The 23212-nt window shown below is 37.2% G+C and overlaps 1 protein-coding gene across 2 annotated transcripts in view; it reads left to right on the forward strand.

The window, feature by feature from the left end:
• The window catches only part of CHIC1 (cysteine rich hydrophobic domain 1), a 50291-nt gene extending 41228 nt beyond the window's left edge, over nucleotides 1–9063 (forward strand). For both annotated transcript variants that reach the window (XM_059910678.1, XM_059910679.1), the window contains one exon: nucleotides 8140–9063. In XM_059910678.1, coding sequence (XP_059766661.1) covers nucleotides 8140–8154 — 15 coding nt within the window. In that variant the 3' untranslated portion in view covers nucleotides 8155–9063. The remainder of the gene's footprint in view (nucleotides 1–8139) is intronic.
• The last annotated feature ends 14149 nt before the right edge of the window (nucleotides 9064–23212 follow it).

Consider the following 23212-nt stretch of genomic DNA (forward strand, 5'->3'; position numbering starts at 1 on the left):
ACTTTGCTTTCACCCTGCATGCCTACTTGTGAACTATAAAAATAAAAGTACAAGTGGAGTTCCACCTTACCAAGCATAATGTTTTAGTGCAAGAAATGTTGAAATGTGAAGCTACTTGGCGCAAAAGTTTTGACTCTTGTTAGCAGACTATATAAGACACTCAAGTGTTAACATTCTACTTGAGTTATTATTACTCAAGGTGATTAACATGCAATAATATTAGTTTTTTTAAAAACTTATCCCAAACTTTTGCAAATTTAGCAAAACAGCAAATGTAACATAATAAGAAAAACTGTTTGATGTTTCCCAGTATCTTTGGTAATTGTACTGAATATTTCAAAAAGACTTTAAATTTCAAAATGTTAAAGCAGAGATGACACACTTAAACCTACAGAGAAGTTTCATGTTTTGTTTTAAAATTCTTTTTTGAAACTTTACTATGTGGATGGATAAAAATCTATACTTTTCATTGATAACTTCTTGGATGTGGAGTAGGATATGCTATGTAGGAAATACTTTTACATTGCATTTAATATTATTGAGGGCAGAAGCCACATGCCTTTAAATCTCTCATTAAATAACATTTACCACTTTATGGGATGCTTCACTTACCTAAATGTAGGAAATTCTCTGGGAGATAGAGAATTCTTCAGTTGTAATTACCATAAATCTGAGTTGTAATCCCTGTTCTATCACCTGAGTGACCTCTAGCAAAAATCAGGACACTCAGTGAGCCTCATTTTATCCATCATCTCGAAGGTAAGAGGTTGGGTTAGATCAAGGTTGCAAACTAAGCTATAACCAGTCCTCAGACACATGTGTCTTTTTGACCTGCAGAATTTTTTTCACACATTTTGAATTAGTTGCCAGCATTTAAGAGACTTCACATAGAAATCCAGATTTCTGGCTTCCCTTGAGAAATTCCACATGTGAACAATCAGCAAGAGCTGAGTAGCAACTTGCCCCTGTTTGATGGAGCATTTATTTTCTTACTTTTTTTGTGGGGGGGGAGTGCGGGGGGAAGTGATAAACTTGACCACGTAGAGTTGAAGCAAAATTGATCTTTACACATACCACAAACAAAGACAATGCCAACAAATGGGTGTGGAGAACATTTGTGCAAATACATGTGTAATAAGAATATTGACATCAGCATTACTCATTATAATAACAGAACATTTGGAAAATATAGCCATTAAGAGGTACCAGGTAAGTAAATTTCTGTACACTCACACAATGCAATGCTATCAATTTGTGTTTTGGTTTATTTTTTTCTTTTTTTTAAATTAAAGTATAGTTGATTTACAATGTGGTATTAGTTTCTGGTGTAAGCAAAGTGAGTCAGTTATATATATATATATTCTTTTTATTTTATTATATATATATATATTCTTTTTCAGATTCTTTTCCATTATAGGTTATTACAAGATACTGAATATAGTTCCCTGTGCTATACAGTAGGACCTTGGTGTTTTTCTATTTTATATTTATTGTGTGTGTATCTGTTAATCCCAAGCTCCTAATTTATCCCTCCCCCCCTTTCCCCTTTGGTAACCATAAGTTTGTTTTCTATGTCTGTGAGTCTGTTTCTGTTTTATAAGTAAGTTCATTTATATCATTTTTTTAGATTCCACATATAAGTGATATATTTGTCTGACTTCACTTAGTATGATAATCTCTAGGTCCATCCATGTTGCTGCAAATGGCATTATTTCATTCTTTTTATGGCTAATATTCCACTGTATGTGTGTATATATATATATATATATATATATATACACCACATCTTTATCCATTCATCTGTCGATGGACACTTAAATTTCTTCTGTGTCTTGGCTATTGTAAATAGTGCTGCAATGAACACTGGGGTGCATGTTTCTTTTCGAATTAGAGTTTTCTCTGGATATATCCCCAGGAGTGGGATTGATGGATCATATGGTAAGTCTATTTTTAGTTTTTTAAGGAACCTCCATACTGTTTTCCATAGTGGCTGCACCGATTTACATTCCTGCCAACAGTGTAGGAGGGTTCCCTTTTCTCCACACCCTCTCCAGCATCTATTCTTTTTGATGATGGCCATTCTGACTGGTGTGAGGTTGGAGCATTTATTTTCTGTTTTTCCAATGTCATTACTATTCGCTCTTGTCTCCCTGAAACTCAGGTTATTTTGTTTGTCTTATGGTATAGTTAGAAAGGAAGCAATATATTTCTTGAACCCATATCTCTTTCAAAATTATGGAAAAAATACAGACCATGATAGCTACGTGTATTATTTTTTAATATTTGGTGGGGTGGGGGATGGAGAGAGTGCCTTTTTTGTGGAAAGGAAGTGTTTTCTTACAAATGACCTATGCGGATTAAAACTGTCGCCTGCCATATCAGTAAACAAAGGGTGTTGTAGCCATCAAACCAGCAACCACTGCAGCCACCCCCAACTGTGCACCCTGAGGGGATTCAAGATGGAGAAAAGCAGGATACTGCTTATCAAAAGAATGATTTCAATGAGCCCAGACTCTTTCATCTACTCATATAGAAAAACGCTAAATTCATTAACTTGAGATGTCCGGCTTTCTTTAATTAACTGTAATCTTTTGATGTTCCGACTACCTGGTTTTTATCGCAAAACTCCTATATATCCTGGCTCCTCCCTTACCTCTTCAGATCAGTCCCTCAGAGCTCTCTGAGAGGCTGTCTTCTGGGTTTAAGACCTCAGTTTTGTCCACCAAATAAAACATAATTCTCAACTTTTAGGTTGTGCATTTTTTCCCATTGACACCTACTGCATTCATTGATGTTACCTGGTGATAATGGACACTTGATTTAATGATTCCATAAACTAGACAATCTGTAAAGCCTCATTTAATTCTGACATTCTGAGTGTCCATGAGGTGATTTTGTAACATTGGTATATTTCAAATTATTTGCCTTTTAAGGTCTGTATATGATGATGAATTGATGGTGTTAATAAAACTGGTCACACTTCCAAGTACAATAGTGGCATCAAAGACCCCATCTAGTGAAACATAGCCACAAGCAGGGAGGACCAACATGTTATTTTAGAACTGATCTTTACTTCATAACTTTCAACAAAATTTGGTCATCCATCCAAAGCAGCACCTGCCTTGTTATCTCTCAAGAGTAATATTGCCCAAGGTGATAACACCATGTTAAGAACTCTAGGTAGGAATCTATAAAACCTGTCCTATGTATTGTTATTTAGATAGGACTCCTGATTGTTTTTTTCTCACACAATATTGACCCAAAATGATATTAATTTTTTAAAAAAAAGACATTTCAAAAATAAGTTAGACTCAATATGTTTAGATAATGCAACCAGAACTGTCAGTCTATGATTTAATAAGGATCTGTATTAGGGTCTGATGGATGGAAAGTATGGCAATTAAGATAACTTTTTCTTTATTATAAAAATACTTGCTTCCACTAGAAAATATATGAAATAGAAGTATGAAGCATAAAATTAAAATCTCCCATAATTTTACCATATGCTACCATTTTAATATCTTTAAATTGCATAACATTTTTATATGTGTGTATAGTGCATTTTTACAGTTTTAATTATATTGTATATTGTATGCTGCTTTTGCACTTTCATAGTTTCCCATGTCAATACATAATCTTTGAAACTAACAGCAGAACAATGTTTGAATATGCCATAATTTAGTCATTTTGCTTTGGTATTTAGTCTGTTTTCAGTGTTTTGCTATTATAAATAATGACTTCATCAGCATCTTTATACATAAATCTTTACCAGAATCTGATCATTTCCTTTGGATATATTTTTACAAATTGATTATTGGGTGAAAGGGTTGAAGTCTTTATAGCTCTTGGTATATATTTCAAAATTGCTTTAGGAGAGGCATGAGAGATATGACACACAGAAACTGAGTATTTCTGTCTTCCTCTGGATAGATGGGGAGAATTAAGAGCAGGAATTAATATAGACACACTACTTATTAATACACACACACTTAGAGGTGCTAATTGAGGTGGGGTACTGGCGAAAATTGGAAGGATCAAACTGACATCCCCAGCAGCTACAAATAAAACAGAGGATCCTTGCTCCTCCAATCGAGGGCACGTGGAACACCATCCTCAGCCCTGCAGAGCTGTCCCTAAAAGTCAGTGCTAGTGGACTTATCCCTTGAAGGAAGCCACCAGCTCTCAAATTCTATTATTTACAGACCTCTGATAGCTCAATGAAAAGCATCAGCAAATACAATTTGTGACAGTCTAGAATTATCTCCTCTCCCTTCTTTCAGCAGTCAGATGGGAAAGCAAGCTGCCGAATCCCTATCAAACATCGACCACAGGCTTCGATTGCCATGTTTGCCTACTGCTTCCCTTGACAGCTTTTTAAATTTGACTTTATGAAAGAGACTTTAGTCACAAATTATTCGCCATATTCTGTGTTCCTATAGCGTTCTCACTCCCTTGAAATTGCTGCCTCTTACCGCTTTACCAATTGTAGGAAGGCTGTCATGATTCAGAGAAAGAAACATTGGATTTATATTATATTTATTGTAGACCTGGCCTTGTGCTTCCTGCCTGCCATTTCCATCTAGACAATCTTGGGAAAGTAGTTTAACTCTTTTAACCTTGGTGTGACAGGAATAATTACACCTAAGATAATTGTTAGGACTAACAATTATGCAAAAGAGCTGGGAAGATATCAAATCACAATATTTTTGTTTCTAGTGAAGAGTAATTTCACAATCTATGCCTTCTGATCAGTACATTAATCCAATTCTTTCATCAGGATTGTCTACACTGCTTATATTAAACATGTTGACCATTCAAAACTCCACCAAGGTAGTGGGTCTTAGTTCTTTTTACTTAGGGGCTCTCCTCAGGTTCTTTTACCATTCTTTGTACACCTGTCATGTGCATGGCCCCTGCCATGTCTACACAGCATGTGATCTCTACCTTCCGGGAGCTAACTTCTAAGGTGGCACACTTCGTTATTTCATTCTTTCATTTATTCAGTCGGTATTTAGTAAGCATTTAATATGTGCCAGGTTCAGCATTAAGCATTCTTCCTACACTGTTTTGTTTAAGCCTATGTTCTTAACCACTATGCTATTCTGACATCATATACTGCTTATGAGTATACACATGTACACATTTCTATATTTTATATATACGCACAATAAAGTAGATTAAATAGCAAAAACATTATTCCTGAGATCAACTTTGCATTCTACTTTTGTTGTGTGATTTTTTTAATGTTTTAAGCAGTTTGGACTAGAACTGAGTCACTTGGTAGGAGGCAGAGGGCAGGAGTGAAGCCAATCAACAAGCAGAACTCTGAGATAGCTGGGAATCCAGTCTTTATTTCTCTTGTCTGGGAAATACAAGAGTGTCTCTGTATGACAGTCTCTAGGTCCATCCACATCTCTACAAATGACCCAATTCCATTCCTTTTTATGGCTGAGTAATATTCCATTGTATATGTGTACCACATCTTCTTTATCCATCCTTCTGTTGATGGACATTTAGGTTGCTTCCATGTCCTGGCTATTGTAAATAGTGCTGCAATAAACACTGGGGTGCATGTGTCTTTTTGAATTATGGTTTTCTCTGGGTATATGCCCAGTAGTGGGATTGCTGGGTCATATGGTAATTCTATTTTTAGTTTTTTAAGGAAGCTCCATACTGTTTTCCATACTGGCTGCACCAATTTACATTCCCACAACAGTGTACGAAGTTTCCCTTTTCTCCACACCTCTATGAGATGTCCCAAAATCTGCTAAATAGTCTATCATTTTTCATTCTTCTTATGCCTACAGCCATAAAGAGAAAGACTGATAAGGTTGGCGAATGACATGTCTCTATCAACTGCAAAGATCCTTTTTCTATACCTCTAATATTATAAGTTCTGACCCTGAACGTGAAAAAACTTGACATCACTACACATAGTATGATTTGAGAACGATTGCAGGGTGCATCATCCCTAAACATCCCTCTAGATTACCTGCCACAGTGCCTAAAGTTTATACTATTAATCATTCTTCTAGGTTAGGGCACTCTTGCCAGAAGGTTCAATTATATAGCAAGGAATAGAGGGTGGGCTATTAACACACCTGCTGTCACCTGGGAAAGCAGCAGACAGAGCTCTGAAGAACTGAGCTCAGGGTAAAGACATTTTAATAAATTATGGGGGGGGGGAAGCCCAGAATATAGGATAATCTCCCAGTGAGAGCCCCTGGGTACAGCAATGCCAAAGACTAGATTTTCCTTTTTCAAAATGGCAGTCAGATTCTTGCCATGCATGTATTTGATAAATTTAAGAAATATATTTATAAGCAATATATAATTAAAAGAGCACTGGGTTGGGAGACAGAAGACCTGAGTTCTATTAGTAGTCCAGAGTGGTCTGGGAGAGAACCCTTTTTTCCCTTCTATTTCCTGTAAGTCAAATGTGAAAATTAAATTAGATGATATCATAGATCCTAACGGGTGCTAAATCTTTGATTCCCATAGTGGGTCAGTTCAGTTGCCTTGATGTCTAGTGTAGATATGGCATAAACTAATGCTTTCATTCCTCCTTATTTACACTGTGGCTGGTAATGTTAAAACAACAAAGAACTCCTTGGCCTAGTAAGAACCCAAGCAGTTGGAACTGTCATACTTTGAAGAGGGACATGAAGAAAAAACCTAGGACCAGAGAAAGTCCATCAAAGTAATTTAAAGGAAAAGAAGTGGGAGTGATGACAGGGAGATGGCTGAATAAGATGTGGTGTATATATATACAATGGATTATTACTCGCCATAAAAAAGAATGAAACCTTGCCATTTGCAACGACATGGATGGACCTAGAGGGTATTATGCTAAGTGAAATAAGTCAGACAGAGGAAGACAAATACTGTATGATCTCACTTGTATGTGAACTTTAAACAAAACAAATGAAAACATAACAAAACAGAAACAGAGCCATAGATACAGAGAACAAACAGGTAGTGGCCAGAGGGGAGGGGCATGGGGAGAAGAAAGAAATAGGGGAGGGAGATTAAGAGGTACAAACTTCCAGTTGCAAAATAAATGAGTCACAGCTATGAAATGTACAGTGTGGGGAATATAGTCAATAACTATGTAATATCTTTGTATGGTGACATATCATAACTAGACTTATCGTAGTGATCACTTTGAAATGTATAGAAATACCAAATCACTATGTTGTGTAACAGGAACTAACATAGTGTTGTAGGTCAATTGTACTTCAAAAACAAACTAACTCATAGAAAAAGAGATCAGCTTTGTGGTTACCAAAGGAGGGGGTGGAGGGAGGGGGAATTGGATAAAGGCATTCAAAAGGTACAAACTTCCAGTTATAAGATAAATAAGTACTACAGATGTAATACACAACATGATAAATACCATTAACACTGCTGTGTGTTATATATGAAAGTTGTTAAGAGAGTAAATCCTAAGAGTTCTCATCACAAGAAAAAATTTTTTTAATTTCTTTAACTTTGCATCTATATCAGATGATGGATATTTACTAAAGTTATTGTGATAATCATTTCATGATATATATAAGTCAAATCATTATGCTGTACTCCTTATACAGTGCTTTATGTCAATTATATCTCAATAAAACTGGAAGGAAAAAAATGTCCTTCACTTGTATACCTCCCTCAGCAACAGCAATTTGGCATCCATCTATGGACAAAAGTACCTTTGTGGGAGCTGTGGGATCCAGCACCCGATGTCTAAGGGCCCAGGAGGAATATTGCCCACCCATATGTCAGATAATAGCCATACAGTACTTGGTCCCATCTGTGGACCCTGAAATGCACCATGAACCAACTCCAGCCCCTCTAGGCCATTGTCTGGGAGCCCCTGGAGAACAAACAGACTTAGATTATCACCCACAAATGAGAGAGCCTTTGTGGAAGTCCAGTGGAGAAGTCCCAGCACACTTTTGGAGAAAAAAATCAGAGATTATATGCATTGGAGAGGGTGAGGAACACATTGACTTTACCAATGTTCAATGCCAAGAGAGTCCTTGGCTCATGATTTCTCCTGCAGGGAAAAGTGAGAGTGTGTGAGTGCGTGACTTCTCCAGTTGTGCAGAACACTGCCAAAGAACACTGACATTTCTCTCTCATTCCATCTAGAGTCCTGAGTTGTGAGCTGGACAACTAAGGGGCAGTGAGCAGCTGGGAGAAGAGCAGCCAGTGTTTGGAAAGTATCAAAGGAACAGAATCCTAATAATGACATCATGGACTACACTGAGAGGCCCTCAAATGAGCCCCTGAGACTTCTCGTGTGTAGATCTCCCCAGATAGCTGAAGGTCATCCCAGTGTTTTATGTACCTCACCCACATCACCCTCCACCTCATGGCTGACCCCCTCTGAGCGCTCCCAGTGGCAGCAAGAGTGAATTTTCGCAGATGGCTAGTGAGCATGAACAGAAAGCTGGTCCAAACTGCAGGCCAGGGAGAGATCACAATCCGGGCATTTAGTACCACCCTTGGGAAAGCAAAAGGGAGGCTGCCAGAACTTGGACTGGTGCATTGCAGGATTGAGAGAAGGCGTACAAGCTTAAGAATTCTGCCACAAGAGGGAGCAAGAGGCACAAAGCAGCTGTATTCATAGAAGGTCTGAGAAAGCCTTAGAATTGCTAATAAGATGACAGAAGGTATTTCTCTCCTGAAGTCAGTTAGTAAAGACTGGAGGAGGTGACTGCTACTTTAAATGCAAAGATAGCAATGCAAGACTTCAAGGAACACATAAAATCAAGGAAACATGACACCACTAAAGGATCACAATATTTTTCCAATAATCAACCCCAAAGACATAGAGATAGTCAATTTACCTCATAAAGAATTCAAAATAGCTGTTTTAAGGAAACTCAATGAGCTACAAGAAAGCACAGACAATTCAACAAAATCAGGAAAATAACACACAGACAAAATAAGAAATTTAACAAAGAGATAGAAATCATTTAAAAAAGAAAGAACCAAACAGAAATTCTGGAACTGACAAATATGGTGAATAAAATGAAAAATGCCATAGAGAGCATCAAAATCAGAACAGATCAAGAGGAAGAAAAAAAATCTGTGAAGTAGCAGACAGACTCTTCAAATAATCCAGCCAGAGAAGATAAAGAAAAAAAGAATGAAAAAAAAAGTAAAGAAAGCCTATGTAAACCATGCACTATAATGAAAATAAGCAATGAGAAAATTATTGGAGTCCCAGAAGGAAAAGAGAAGGAAAAGGAACAGAAAGCTTATTTAAAGAAATAATGGCTGAAAACATCTCAAATTTGGGGAGAGATTTGGACACCCAAGTTTGTGAAGCTAATAGGTCCCCAAACAAACACAACTCAAGAAGATCTTCTCCAAGACACTTTGTGATAAAACTGTCAAGAATCAAACACAAGGAGAATCTTAAAATCATCAAAGGAAAAGAAGCTTATCACTTACACAGGAACCCCCATAAAGCTATCAGCAAATTTCTCAAGCCAGGAGAAAATAGGATGCTATATTCAAAGTGCTGAAAGAAAAAAAATGTCTAAAAAAAAAACTTTAACTGGCAAAGTTGTCCTTTGTCATGAAGAAATGAAGAAGAGATAAAGATATTTCCAGATAAACAGAAGCTAAGGGAGTTCATAGCCACTAGAACTTTTTTATAAGAAATGCTGAAAGGAGTTCTTCTAGCTGAAATTAAAGTATGCTAATTAGTAACATGAAACCATATAAAAAATATAAAATGCACTGGTAAATGTAAGTATATAGTCAAATTCAGAATATCTTAATACTGTAATATAGAAGTGTGTTAACCACTTAAATATTACTAATAAGATTAAGGGATGAAGTATTAAAAATAGTTATACCTATAATTATTTGTTAATAAATACACAATAGAAAAAGAGATAAATTGTGACATGAAAAACACAAAAGGAGGCAAAATTTTATTCTTTTTTATGGCTGAGTAGTATTCCATTCTATATATACCAATCTTCTTTATCCATTCATCTGTTGGTGTACACTTAGGTTTCTTCCATCTCTTGCCAATTGTAAATAATGCAGCTATGAACATTGAAGTGTATGTATCTTTTCGAATTAGTGTTTTTGGTTTTTTTTCAGATATGTACCCAGGCGTGGAATTGCTGGTCATATGGTAGTTCTATTTTTAGTTTTTTGAGAAACCTCCATAGTGTTTTCCATAGTGGCTGCACCAATTTACATTCCCACAAACAGTGTACAACAGTTCCCTTTTCTCCACATCCTCACCAACATTTGTTATTTGTGTTATTTGTGTTTTGATGACAGCCATTCTGATAGGTGTGAGGTGATATCTCACTGTGGTTTTGATCTGCATTTCCCTGATGATTAAAGATGTTGAGCATCCTTTCATGTGTCTGTTGGCCTTCTGCATGTCCTCTTTGGAAAAATGTCTATTTGGGTCTTCTGCTTATTTTTTAATACGGTTGTATGTTTTTATGATGTTGAGTTGTATGAGCTCTTTATATATGTTGGATAGTAATCCTTTATCATTCATATCATTTGCAAATATTTTCTCCCATTCAGCAGGTCGTCTTCATTTTGTTTATGGTTTCCTTTACTGTGCAGAAGCTTTTAACTTTAATTAGGTCCCATTTGTATATTTTTGCTTTTATTTCCTTTATTTTGGGAGACAGATCCAAAAAAAAGAAAATACTGCTGCGATTTATGTCAAAGAGCATTCTGCCTATGTTTTCCTCTAGGAGTTTTATAGTATTGATCTTACATTTAGGTGTTTAATCCATTTTGACTTTATTTTTGTGTAGGGTGTTACAGAATGTTCTAATTTCATTCTTTTACATGTAGCTGTCCAGTTTTCCTAGCACCACTTATTGAAGAGACTGTCTTTTCTCCATTGTATATTCTTGCTTTCTTTGCTGTAGATTAATTGACCATAAGTGTATGGGTTTATTTCTGGGCTTTCTATTCTGTTCCAGTTATCTATGTGTCTGTTTTTGTGCCTGTACCATACTGTTTTGATGACTGTAGCTTTGTAGTATAGTCTGAAATCAGGGAGCATGATTCCTTCTACTCTGTTCTTTTTCCTCAATATAGTTTTGGCTATTTGGGGTCTTTTCTGTTTCCATACAAATTTTAAAATTTTTCATTCTAGGTGCGTGAAAAATACCATTGGTACTTTGATAGGGTTTGCATTGAATCTATAGATTGCCTTGGGTAGTATGGTCATTTTAACAATATTAATTCTTCCAGTTCAAGAACACATTATATCTTTCCATTTGTTTGTGTCATATTCAATTTATTTCATCAACCTCTTATAGTTTTCTGAGTTCAGGTATTTTACCTCCTTAGGTAGATTTATTCCTAAGTGTTTTATTCTTTTTGATGCAATGGTAAATGAGATTGTTTCTTTAATTTCTCTTTCTGATAGTTCATTGTTAGTGTATAGAAATGCAACAGATTTTTGTATATTTTGTATTCTACAACTTTACTGAATTTATTAATGAGCTCTACTACTTTTCTGGTGGCATCTTTAGGATTTTCTATGCATAGTGTCGTGTCATCTGCAAACAGTGAAAATTTTACTTCTTCCTTTCCAATTTGGATACCTTTACTTCATTTTCTTCTCTGATTGCTATGGATAGGACTTCCAATATTATGTTGAATATAAGTGGCAAGAGTGGGCATCCTTGTCTTGTTCTTGATCATAGAAGAAAAGCTTTAAGCTTTTCACCATTGAGTATGATGTTAGCTGTGGGTTTGTCATATTTAGCCTTTATTATGTTGAGTTGTGTCTTCTGCACCCACTTTGTTTAGAGTTTTTATCATAAATGGATGTTTAATTTTGTCAAAAGCTTTTTCTGCATCTGTTGAAATGATCATATAGTTTTTATTCTTCAATGTGTTAATGTGTTTTATCACATTGATTGATTTACAGATATTGAAAAATCCTTGTGTCCCTGGGATAAATCCCACTTGGTCATGGTGTATAATCCTTGTAATGTATTGTTGGATTCAATTTGCTAATATTTTGTTGAGGATTTTTGCATCTATGTTCATCAGCGATATTGGCCTGTAATCTTCTTTTTTTGCAGCAACATGGATGGACTTGGAGGGCATTATGCTAAGTGAAATGTCAGACAGAGAAAGACAAATATGGTGTAATATTTATATGTGGAATCTAAAAACTACAACAAACTAGTGAATATAACAAAAACAAAGCAGACTCACAGATATAGAGAACAAACTAGTCATTACCAGTGGAGGGGGAAGGGCAATATAGGGGTGGAGAATGTACAGGTACAAACTGTTGGGTGTAAGATAAGCTACAAAGATGTATTGTAGGGCTTCTCTGGTGGCTCAGTTGTTAAGAATCTGCCTGCCAATGCAGGGGACACGGGTTCGAGCCGTGGTCTGGGAAGATCCCACATGCCGTGGAGCAACTAAGCCCTCAAGCCACAACTACTGAGCTCGCACACCACAACTACTGAAGCCTGTGTGCCTAGAGCCTGTGCTCTGCAACAAGAGAAGCCACCACAATGAGAAGCCCGTGCACCACAATGAAGAGTAGCCCATGCACAGCACCGAAGACCCAACGCAGCCAAAAATTAATTAATTAATTAATTAATTTTTTAAAAAGATGTACAACACGGGGAATATAACCAATATTTTGTAATAATTGTAACTGGAGTGTAACCTCTAAAAATTGTATTAAAAAATTTTTAAACATAAAAGGAGGGAGAGAAAGGGTAGAGTTTTTATGCAATTGAAGTTAAGTTGTTGTCAGCTTAAAATATACTGTTATATATATATAATGTAAACCTCATAGTAACCACAAAGCAAAACACTTGAGTACCTACTCAAAAGATGAAGGGACTCAAAGCACACAACTACACAAAATCATCAATTCACAAAGGAATACAGCACAAGAGGAAGAAAGGAACAATAGAACTGTAAAACAACCAGAAAACTATTAGTAAGATGACATTAGTAAGTCCTTATCTATCAATAATTACTCTACATGTAAATAGCTTATACCCTCCAATCCAAAGACATACAGTGGCTTAGTGGATAGAAACGATTTTAAACTACATGCTGCCTATAGGAGATCCACTTTGCTTTAAGAACACTCGTAGGCTCAAGGTGAAGGGATGACAAAAAGATATTCCATACTGTATATGCCTGCAGTAGGTGCAACAATTCTTTAATTCAGTTATGGCTGGACAGTCAACAATCTTTACTGCATAGGTCTGTAGTGTAGTTGTTCATACTCTAAGTTGTCCAAGTGCCATACTCAAAACTTTTGCCATATACTCACAACTCCAATGCTATTTATAACTCATATAAGATTTTTAAGACAATTCACTGTCTTGTTTTAAATTTCATTTTGAAGATTATTTTTAGAGTTTTACATTCAAAGCAAAATTAGGAGGAGAGAACAGAGATTTCCCATATACACTCTACTCCAACACATGCATAGTCTCCCTCATTATCAACATCACCCACAAAATGGTACATTAGTTATAACTGATGAACCTATATTGACACATCATAATCATCCAAAATCCATACTTTAGGATTCACTGTTGGTGTACATTCTGTGGGGTTATACATATTTATAATGACATGTATCAATCATTATAGTATCATACAGAATATTTTCACTGCCCTGAAAAACCTCTGTGCTCAGCCTATTTATCCCTTCCTCTCCCAACTCCAGCAACTGTTGATCTTTCTGCTGTCTCCATGGTTTTGCCTTTTCCAGAATGTCATAAACTTAGAATCATACAGTATGTGGGCCTTTTCAGATTGACTTCTTTCACTTAGTAATGTACATTTAAGTTTCCTCCATGTCATTTCATGGCTTGATAGCTCATTTCTTTTTAGTACTGAATAACATTCCATCTTCTGGATGTACCATGGTTTATTTATCAATTCAACTACTGAGGGATATCTTGGTTGCTTCCAAGTTTTGGCTGTTATGAATAAAGCTGCTATAAACATCCACATGTGAGTTTTTTAGTGGACATTAGTTTTCAGCTTATTTGAGTAAATACCAAGGAATGAAATTGCTAGATTGCATTGGTAAGACTGCTTAGTTTTGTAAGAAATTGGCAAACTGTCTTCCAACTGACTGTATGATTTTGCATTCTCACCAGCAATGAATGAGAGTTACTTTGGTTCCTTATGCCCACCAGCATTTTGTGTTGTCAGCATTCCATTCTAATAAGTGTATAGTGGTATCTCGTTTTTTTAATTCGTATTTCTCTGATGACATATGATGTGGAAGATCTTTTCATATGCTTCTTTGCCATCTGTATATATTCTTGGGTGAGCTGTCCAGGTCTTTTGCCAATTTTTTACTGAGGGTTGTTCATTTTCTTATTATTGAGTTTCAAGAGTTCTTTGTATATTTTGGATAATAGTCCTTTATCAGATAATTCTTTTATAAATATTTTCTCTAAATCTGCGGCTTGTCTTCTCATTCTCTGGGCATTCACAGAGCAGAGTTTTTTATTTTATTTTATTTTATTGATATAATTAATGCACAATATTATATTAGTTTCACATGTACAACATAGTCATTTGATTATTTTATACACTGTGAAATAATCAAAATAAGACCAATTACAGTCTGTAACAATACAAAGTTGTTACAATATTACTGATGACATTTGCTATGCTCTACATTACATCCCCATGCCTTACTTATTTTACAGCTGGAAGTTTGTACCTCTTAATTTCCTTCACTTATTTCACCCATCCCCTCTTCCCCTCTGGCAACCACCAATTTTTTCTCTGTATCTAAGTCTGTTTCTGTTTTGTTTTGTTTGTTCATTTGTTTTGTTTATCAGATTCCACAATAAGTGAAATAATACGGTATTTGTCTTTGTCTGACATTTCACTTAACATAATGCCTTCAAGGTCTATTCATGTTGTCACAAAAGTTAGATTTCCTTAATTTTTAAGGCTGAAAAATATTTCATTGTATATATATACCCCAACTTCTATATCCATTCATCCATCGATTCATGTTGTCACCAACAACAATGAAATGGAGCAGGACCCTATGGTCATTGTCCCCCATGTCCTCTGCCTGCCTTTTGTCTGTGGAAAAACTTTCACCAAAGAATATTTTTAATCAGAGAAGTGAGAAAATGCAGAAACAAAGGAAAACAGTCAAAGGAGACCAAATAATAATAGTCTAGTCATTAAGCATAGTCAAGGACATTTAGTTCCTTCTCAAGGGCTACAGATAACATTCTGAACCATATCCTGTGATCTGTCTTATAGATACTGAAACCTCCACCAGGTGGAGAAGTTAACTACATGACGACCAGACTGTAGCCATGACATAAGCTACCACAATTATGAGAATTGGCCTCAAGGAAATGGGAACAAACCAACCCTGGAACTGAAGATTAACTGTACTTAAAACAATCAAGGGGTGGAGTCAAGATGGCGGAGTAGGAGGATGTAGAGTTCACGTCTCCTCACAGGTACAGTAGGGGGGCATCAGAGAAGTTCTCATGGAGCACCTGCTGGGTGCTAGTTGTGGACCTCAGACACTTAAGTGGACAGGAGGGGTCCCTGTGCAACCGGGTGGGACATGGGAAGGAAGGAGGGGGTGAAGAGGGGTGGAAATGGCACAGGACTGGCGCCCCTGGAAAGGGGCTAGGGGAGAGGAGAGGCTCCTGCACTCAGGGGGGGCCCACTCGCAGCAGGGGGTATTGGTGGGGACAGAGGGGGACTTTCTGGGGATCAGAAGGGAATGCAGCTACTGGTCTGTAGGGGGCAGGATGGAGTGGGACCTGTGGTCTGTGCCGCAGCCCTCCACACTCCAGGCTAGGTCGTGTGTCTCCTGGTGGGGAGGAAGGCTGGGTACTGGAGAATGGGGTTTGGAGGGTGGACCCAGGGAGGGGACGGCTGCTGATGGTGAGAAGATGGCCTGAGGCAGCATGGAAGAAGGGCTCCACAGCCAGGAAGGTTGGCGGAGGAGGCCTGGGCCACCAGGGAAGTGGGGTGTCATTGTTCAGTGATGTGCGAAGGGCAGAGCCACTATTGCAGTCCCCTTCCCTGCCCGCCAGCCTGGCCTCCTTGTGCAGTGGCAGGGGCGGGCACCTGAGCAGGCTCACCTGCCCCTCAAGCCCCAGTGAGCCTGCTAGGGTCCTGGGCCTGGGCCCCGCCCCCACCAAAACCTCCGAGGGCCACGCAGGTCTCAGAGGCCCACCTGCCACCCCTGACAAAGCCTGCTCCAGCTGCATGGGTCCTGGGCCTCAGCCCCACCCCCACCGAGGCCTCCTCTAGCTGCACAGGTCCAAGTGGACATGAGAACTGCATCCCCCAAAGCCTCTGTAGGCTGCACAGATCCTAGTGGCCTGCATGCCACCACTGACAAAGTCTCCTCTGCCCACATGGGTCCAGATGGGCCAAGCACCACTCCCCTCCAAAGCCTCCTCCACCTGTGCCAGCTGCTGTGGACACTCCTGTGGAAGCCTGTGCCCCAGCCAGCCTGCACAGGCATGTGTGCTCCAGGCCAGTTTCAGCAGCAGATGTTGGTGAAAGGAACACACGCAGAGGTAGGGATGACAAAGCAGGGCCAGAGACCTACCTGCAGGTCTTGGAGGCCCTCCTGGGGAGGCAGGGGTTGGAAGTAGCTCACTTTGGGGGCAAGGACACTGATAGTGGATGCACCAAGGAATTGTTATTTTTTAATTTATTTTTTATCTCTTCATTTTTGTTTATTTATGTTTGTTCAATTTTTTCCTTTTTCTGTTGCTGTTGTTTTGTTCTGTTTTTGTTGTTTCATTTTTATTTTTATTTTTTCTAATATATTTTTATTTTTCTAATTTTATTTTATTTTTTTATTATTTGTTATTGTTCTGCTTTTTTTTGTTTGTTGTCAGGTTTTTGGTTTTGTTTGTTTGTTTGCCACACCGTGCAGCTTGTGGGGTCTTGGTTCCCTGGCCCAGGGTTGGGCCTGAGCCCCTGTGGTGGGAGTGCTGAGTCCAAGTTGCTGGACTAACAGAGAAAGTCAGGTCCCAGGGAATATTAATTGTTGTAAGCTCTCCTGGGGGTCCTCATCTCAGCACCAAGACCCAGCTCCACCCAAATGCCTGCAAGTCCAGTGTTAGACGCCTCAGGCCAAACAACCAGCAAGACAGGAACACAGCCCCACCCATCAACAAAAATGAGATGACAGAGAAATATGGTACAGACAAAGGAGCAAAGTAAAAACCCACAAGACCAAATAAATGAAGAGGAAATAGGCAATCTACCTGAAAAAGAATTCAGAGAAATGATACTAAAGATGATTCAAACTCTCAGAAATAGAATGGAGGCACGGATTGCAAAAATACAAGAAACGTTTAACACGGAGCTAGAAGAAGTAAAGAACAAACAAACAGTGATGAACAACACAATAACGGAATGAAAACTACACTAGAAGGAATCAATAGCAGAATAACTGACGCAGAAGAAAGAATAAGTGAGCTGGAAGATAAAATGGTGGAAATAATTGCAGAGGAGCAGAATAAAGAAAAAAGAATGAAAAGAAATGAGAACAGTTTCAGAGACCTCTGGGACAACATCAAACACACCAATATTTGAATTATAGGGGTCCCAGAAGAAGAGAAAGAGAAAGGGCCTGAGAAAATATTTGAATAGATTATAGTCGAAAACTTCCCTAACATGGGAAAGGAAATAGCCACCCAAGTCCAGGAAGTGCAGAGACTCCCATACAGGATAAACCCAATGAGAAACATTCCGACACACATATTAATCAAACTAACAAAAATTAAATTCAAAGAAAAAAATATTAAAAGCAGCAAGGGAAAAGCAACAAATAACATACAAGGGAATTCCCATAAGGTTATCATGTGATTTTTCAGCAGAAACTCTGCAGGCCAGAAGAAAATAGCAGAATATAGTTGAAGTGATGAAAAGGGAAAACCTACAACCAAGGTCACTCTACCAAGCAAAGCTATGATTCAGATTGAATGGAGAAATCAAAAGCTTTACAGACAAGCAAAAGCTAAGACAATTCAGCACCACCAAACCGGCTTCACAACAAATGCTAAAGGAACTTTTCTAAGGGGGAAACACAAGAGAAGAAAAAGACCTACCAAAACAAACACGAAACAATTAAGAAAATGGTAATAGGAACATACATATCAGTAATTACCTTAAATGTAAATGGATTAAATGCTCCAACCAAAAGACACAGACTGGCTGAATGGATACAAAAACAAGAACTGTATATATGCTGTCTACAAGAGACCCACTTCAGACCTAGGGACACATACAGACTGAAAGTGAGGGGATGGAAAAAGATATTCCATACAAATGGAAATCAAAAGAAAGCTGGTGTAGCAATACTCGTATCAGACAAACTAGAATTTAAAATAAAGACTGTTACAAGAGACAAGGAAGGACACTACATAATGATCAAGGAAGCAAACGAAGAAGAAGATATAACAATTATAACTATTTATGTACCCAACATAGGAGCACTTAAATACATAAGGCAAATGCTAACAGCAATAAAAGTGAAATCAACAGTAACACAATAATTGTGGGGGAATTTAACACATCACTTACACAAATGGACAGATCATCCAGACAGAAAATTAAAAAGGAAACACAGGCCTTAAATGACACATTAGACCAGAAAGACTTAATTGATATTAATAGGACATTCCATCCAAAAAACAGCAGAATACACTTTGTTCTCAAGTGCACATGGAACAGTCTCCAGAATAGATCACATCTTGGGTCACAAATCAAGCCTCAGTAAATTTAAGAAAACTGAAATCGTATCAAGCATCTTTTCCAACCACAATGCTAATTTAGAAATTTCACAATGTTAATTTTAGAAATTTCTAATTTCTAATGAAATTAGAGACCAATTACAAGAAAAAAAACTGTGAAAACAAACACATGAAGGCTAAACTATATGCTACTAAATAACCAAGAGATAACTAGAGAAATAAAGAGGAAATCAAAAAATACCTAGAAACAAATGACAATGAAAACTCAATGACCCAAAACCTATGGGTGCAGCAAAAGCAGTTCTAAGAGGGAAGTTCATAGCAATACAATCCCACCTCAAGAAACAAGAAAAATCTCAAGTATACAACCTAACTTTACACCTAAAGCAACTAGAGAAAGAAAAGCCAAAACAACCCAAAGTTAGTAGAAGGAAAGAAATCATAAATATCAGAGCAGAAATAAATGAAATAGAGATGAAGAAAACAATACAAAAGATCAATGAAACTACAAGCTGGTTCTTTCAGAAGATAAACAAAATTGATAAACCTTTAGCCAGACTAATCAAGAAAAAGAAAGGGAGAGGACTCAAATCAATAAAATTAGAAATGAAAAAGGAGAAGTTACAACTGACACCACAGAAATACAAAGGATCATAAGAGATTATTACTAGCAACTATATGCCAAAAAAATTGACAACCTGGAAGAAATGGACAAATTCTTAGAAAGGTATAACCTTCCAAGACTGAACAAGGAAGAAAAAGAAAATATGAATAGACCAATCACAAGTAATGAAATTGAAACTGTGCTTATATATCTTCCAACAAACAAAAGTCCAGGACCAGATGGCTTCACAGGCCAATTCTATCAAAGAAGAGCTAACACCCATCCTTCTCAAACTCTTCCAAAAACGTGCAGAGAAGGAACACTGCAAGCTCATTTTATGAGGCCACCATCACCCTGATACCAAAACCAAAGATACCACGGAAAAAGAAAATTACAGGTCAATATCAGTGATGAACATAGATGCAAAAATCCTCAACAAAATACTAGCAAACCTAATCCAACAACACATTAAAACTATCATATACCATGATCAAGTGGGATTTATCCCAGGGATGCAAGGATTCTTCAATATATGCAAATCAATCAATGTGACACACCATATTAACAAACTGAAGAATAAAAAACATATGATCATCTCAATAGGTGCAGAAAAAGCTTTTGACAAATTTCAACACCCATTTATGATTACAACTCTCCAGAAAGTGAGAATAGAGGGAAACTACCTCAACATGATAAAGGCCATATATGACAAACCCACAGCAAATATCATTCTCAACTGTGAAAAAATGAAAGCATTTCCTCTGAGATCAGGAACAAGACAAGGATGTCCACTCTCACCACTATTATTCAACACAGTTTTGGAAGTCCTAGCCAAGGCAATCAGAGAAGGAAAAGAAATAAAAGGAATCCAAATTGGAAAAGAAGAAGTAAAACTGTCACTGTTTGCAGATGACATGATACTATACATAGAAAATCCTAAAGATGGTACCAGAAAACTACCGGTGCTAATCAACTAATTTGGTAAATTTGCAGGATACAAAATTAATGCACAGAAATCTCTTGCATTCCTATACACTAGCAATGAAAGATCAGAAAGAGAAATTAAGGAAACACTCCCATTTACCACTGCAACAAAAAGAATAAAATACCGAGGAATAAACCTACCTAGGGAGACAAAAGACCTGTATGCAGAAAACTATAAGACATTGATGAAAGAAATTAAAGATGATACAAACAGATGGAGAGACATGCCATGTTCTTGGATTGGAAGAATCAATACTGTGAAACCAACTATACTACCCAAGGCAATCTACAGATTCAGTGCTATCCCTATCAAATTACCAACGGCATTTTTCACAGAATTAGAACAAAAAATATTTACAATTTGTGTGGAAACAGAAAAGACCCTGAATAGCCAAAACAATCTTGAGAAAGAAGAACAGAGTTAAAGGAATCATGCTCCCTGACTTCAGAGTATACTACAAAGCTACAGTAATCAAGACAGTATGGTACTGGCACAAAGACAGAAATATAGATCAGTAGAACAGGATAGGAAGCCCAGAAATAAACCCACACACCTATGGTCACCTAATCTATGACAAAGGAGGCAAGAATATACAATGGAGAAAAGACAGTCTCTTCAATAAGTGGTGCTGGGAAAACTGGACAGTTACATGTAAAAGAATGAATTTAGAACACTCCCTAACATCATACACAAAAATAAACTCAAAATAAATTAAAGACCTAAATGTAAGTCCAGACACTATAAAACTCTTAGAGGAAAACATAGGAAGAACAATCTTTGACATAAATCGCAGCAAGATCTTTTTTGACCCACCTCCTAGAGTAAGGAAAATAAAAGCAAAAATAAACAAATGGGACCTAATTAAACTTAAAAGCTTTTACACAGCAAAGGAAACCATAAACAACATGAAAAGACAACCCTCAGAATGGGAGAAAATGTTTGCAAACAATGCAACTGACAAAGGATTAATCTCCAAAATATACAAACAGTTCATGCAGCTCAATATCAAAAAACAAATAACAAAAATCAACCCAATCAAAAAATGGGTGGAAGACCTAAATACACATTTCCCCAAAGAAGACATATAGATGGCCAAGAGGCACATGAAACGTTGCTCAACATCATTAATTATTAGAGAAATGCAATTCAAAGTTACAATGAGGTATCACCTCAAACTGGTCAGAATAGCCATCACTGGAAAATCTACAAACAATAAATGCTGTAGAGGGTGTGGAGAAAAGGGAACCCTCTTACACTCTTGACTGGAATGTAAATTGATACAGCCACTATGGAGAACAGTATGGAGGTTCCTTAAAAAACTAAAAATAAAACTACCATATGACCCAGGAATCCCACTCCTGGGCATATACCTGGAGAAAACCATAATTCCAATAGATACATGCACCCCAATGTTCATTGCATCACCATTTATAATAATCAGGATATGAAAGCAACCTAAATGTCCATCAGCAGAGGAGTGGATAAAGAACATGTGGTACATATGTACAGTGGAATATTACTCAGCCATAAAAAGGAACGAAACTGTGCCATTTGTAGAGACGTGGATGGACCTAGAGACTGTCATACAGAGTGAAGTAAGTCAGAAAGAGAAAGCCAAATATCGTATATTAACACATACATGTAGAATTTAGAAAAATGGTACAGATGAACCTATTTGCACAGCAGAAATAGAGACACAGGTGTAGAGAACAAATGTACACCAGTGGGGGTGGGATGGATTGGGAGATTGGGATTGACGTATGTACACTACTATGTATGAAGTAAATGGCTGGTGAGAGCCTACTGTATAGCACAGGGGGAAAAACAGAAGGTACAATCTGTTTGCTGGACCTATATTAAGCTAACCTTAAAAATGCATTCCAATATACATTAGGTGCAGACAAATACTGCTTGATTCCACTTATATGAGGTACCTAAAATAGTCACATTCATAGAGTCAGACAGTACATTGCTAGATGCCAGGGGCTGGGAGGTAGGGATGGTGGAGAGGGGGAATGGGGAGTTAGTGTTTAATGGGCACAGCGTTTCAGTTTAGGAAGTTGAAAAATTCGGGAAATGGATAATGGTGAGAGTTGCACAACAATGTGAATGTACTTAGTGCCACTGAACTGTAGAGTTAAATATGGTTAAAATAGTATCTTTTATATTATGTGACTTTTACCACAATAAAAAAAAACATAAAAAAAAACAATCAAGATGACGCTGGTCAGACCACTGATGACCAATTTCAAGATGACTGTCAGAGCTGACTGTGCTGTTTCTGCATCCAGCCCCCTCCCTTAGCCTATAAAAGCTCTTGCCCGCCCTCCCCACACACCCCCGGTTGCCAGCATCCAAAATAAAGCAAACTTTCCATTCCATCAACCTTGCCTCTTAATTGGCTTTTGAGCAGCAAGCAGCCAGACCCCACTTCTGGTAACAATAAGACTTCATTCTTTTTTATGGATGAGTAATATACCATTATATATATATATATATATATATATATATATATATATATATATATATATATATATATATATATATATATATATATACACACCACATCTTCTGTATCCATATAGATGAACACTTAGGTTTCTGCCATATCTTGGCTATTGTAAATAATACTGCAATGAAAATAATGATACCTATATTTTTTCAAATTAGCGTTTTCATTTTCTTTGGATAAGTATCCAGAAGAGGAATATGTGAATCATATGGTGGTTCTATTCTCAATTTTTTTGAGGAACCTCTGTACTGTTTCCCATAGGGGTTTCACCAATTTACATTCCCACCAACACTGCATGAAAGTTCCTTTTTCACTGCATACTTGCCAACATTTTTTCTTTCTTGTCTTTGACA

Source organism: Balaenoptera ricei, chromosome X, assembly GCF_028023285.1.
Source record: "Balaenoptera ricei isolate mBalRic1 chromosome X, mBalRic1.hap2, whole genome shotgun sequence".
NCBI classification, from domain to species: domain Eukaryota; kingdom Metazoa; phylum Chordata; class Mammalia; order Artiodactyla; family Balaenopteridae; genus Balaenoptera; species Balaenoptera ricei.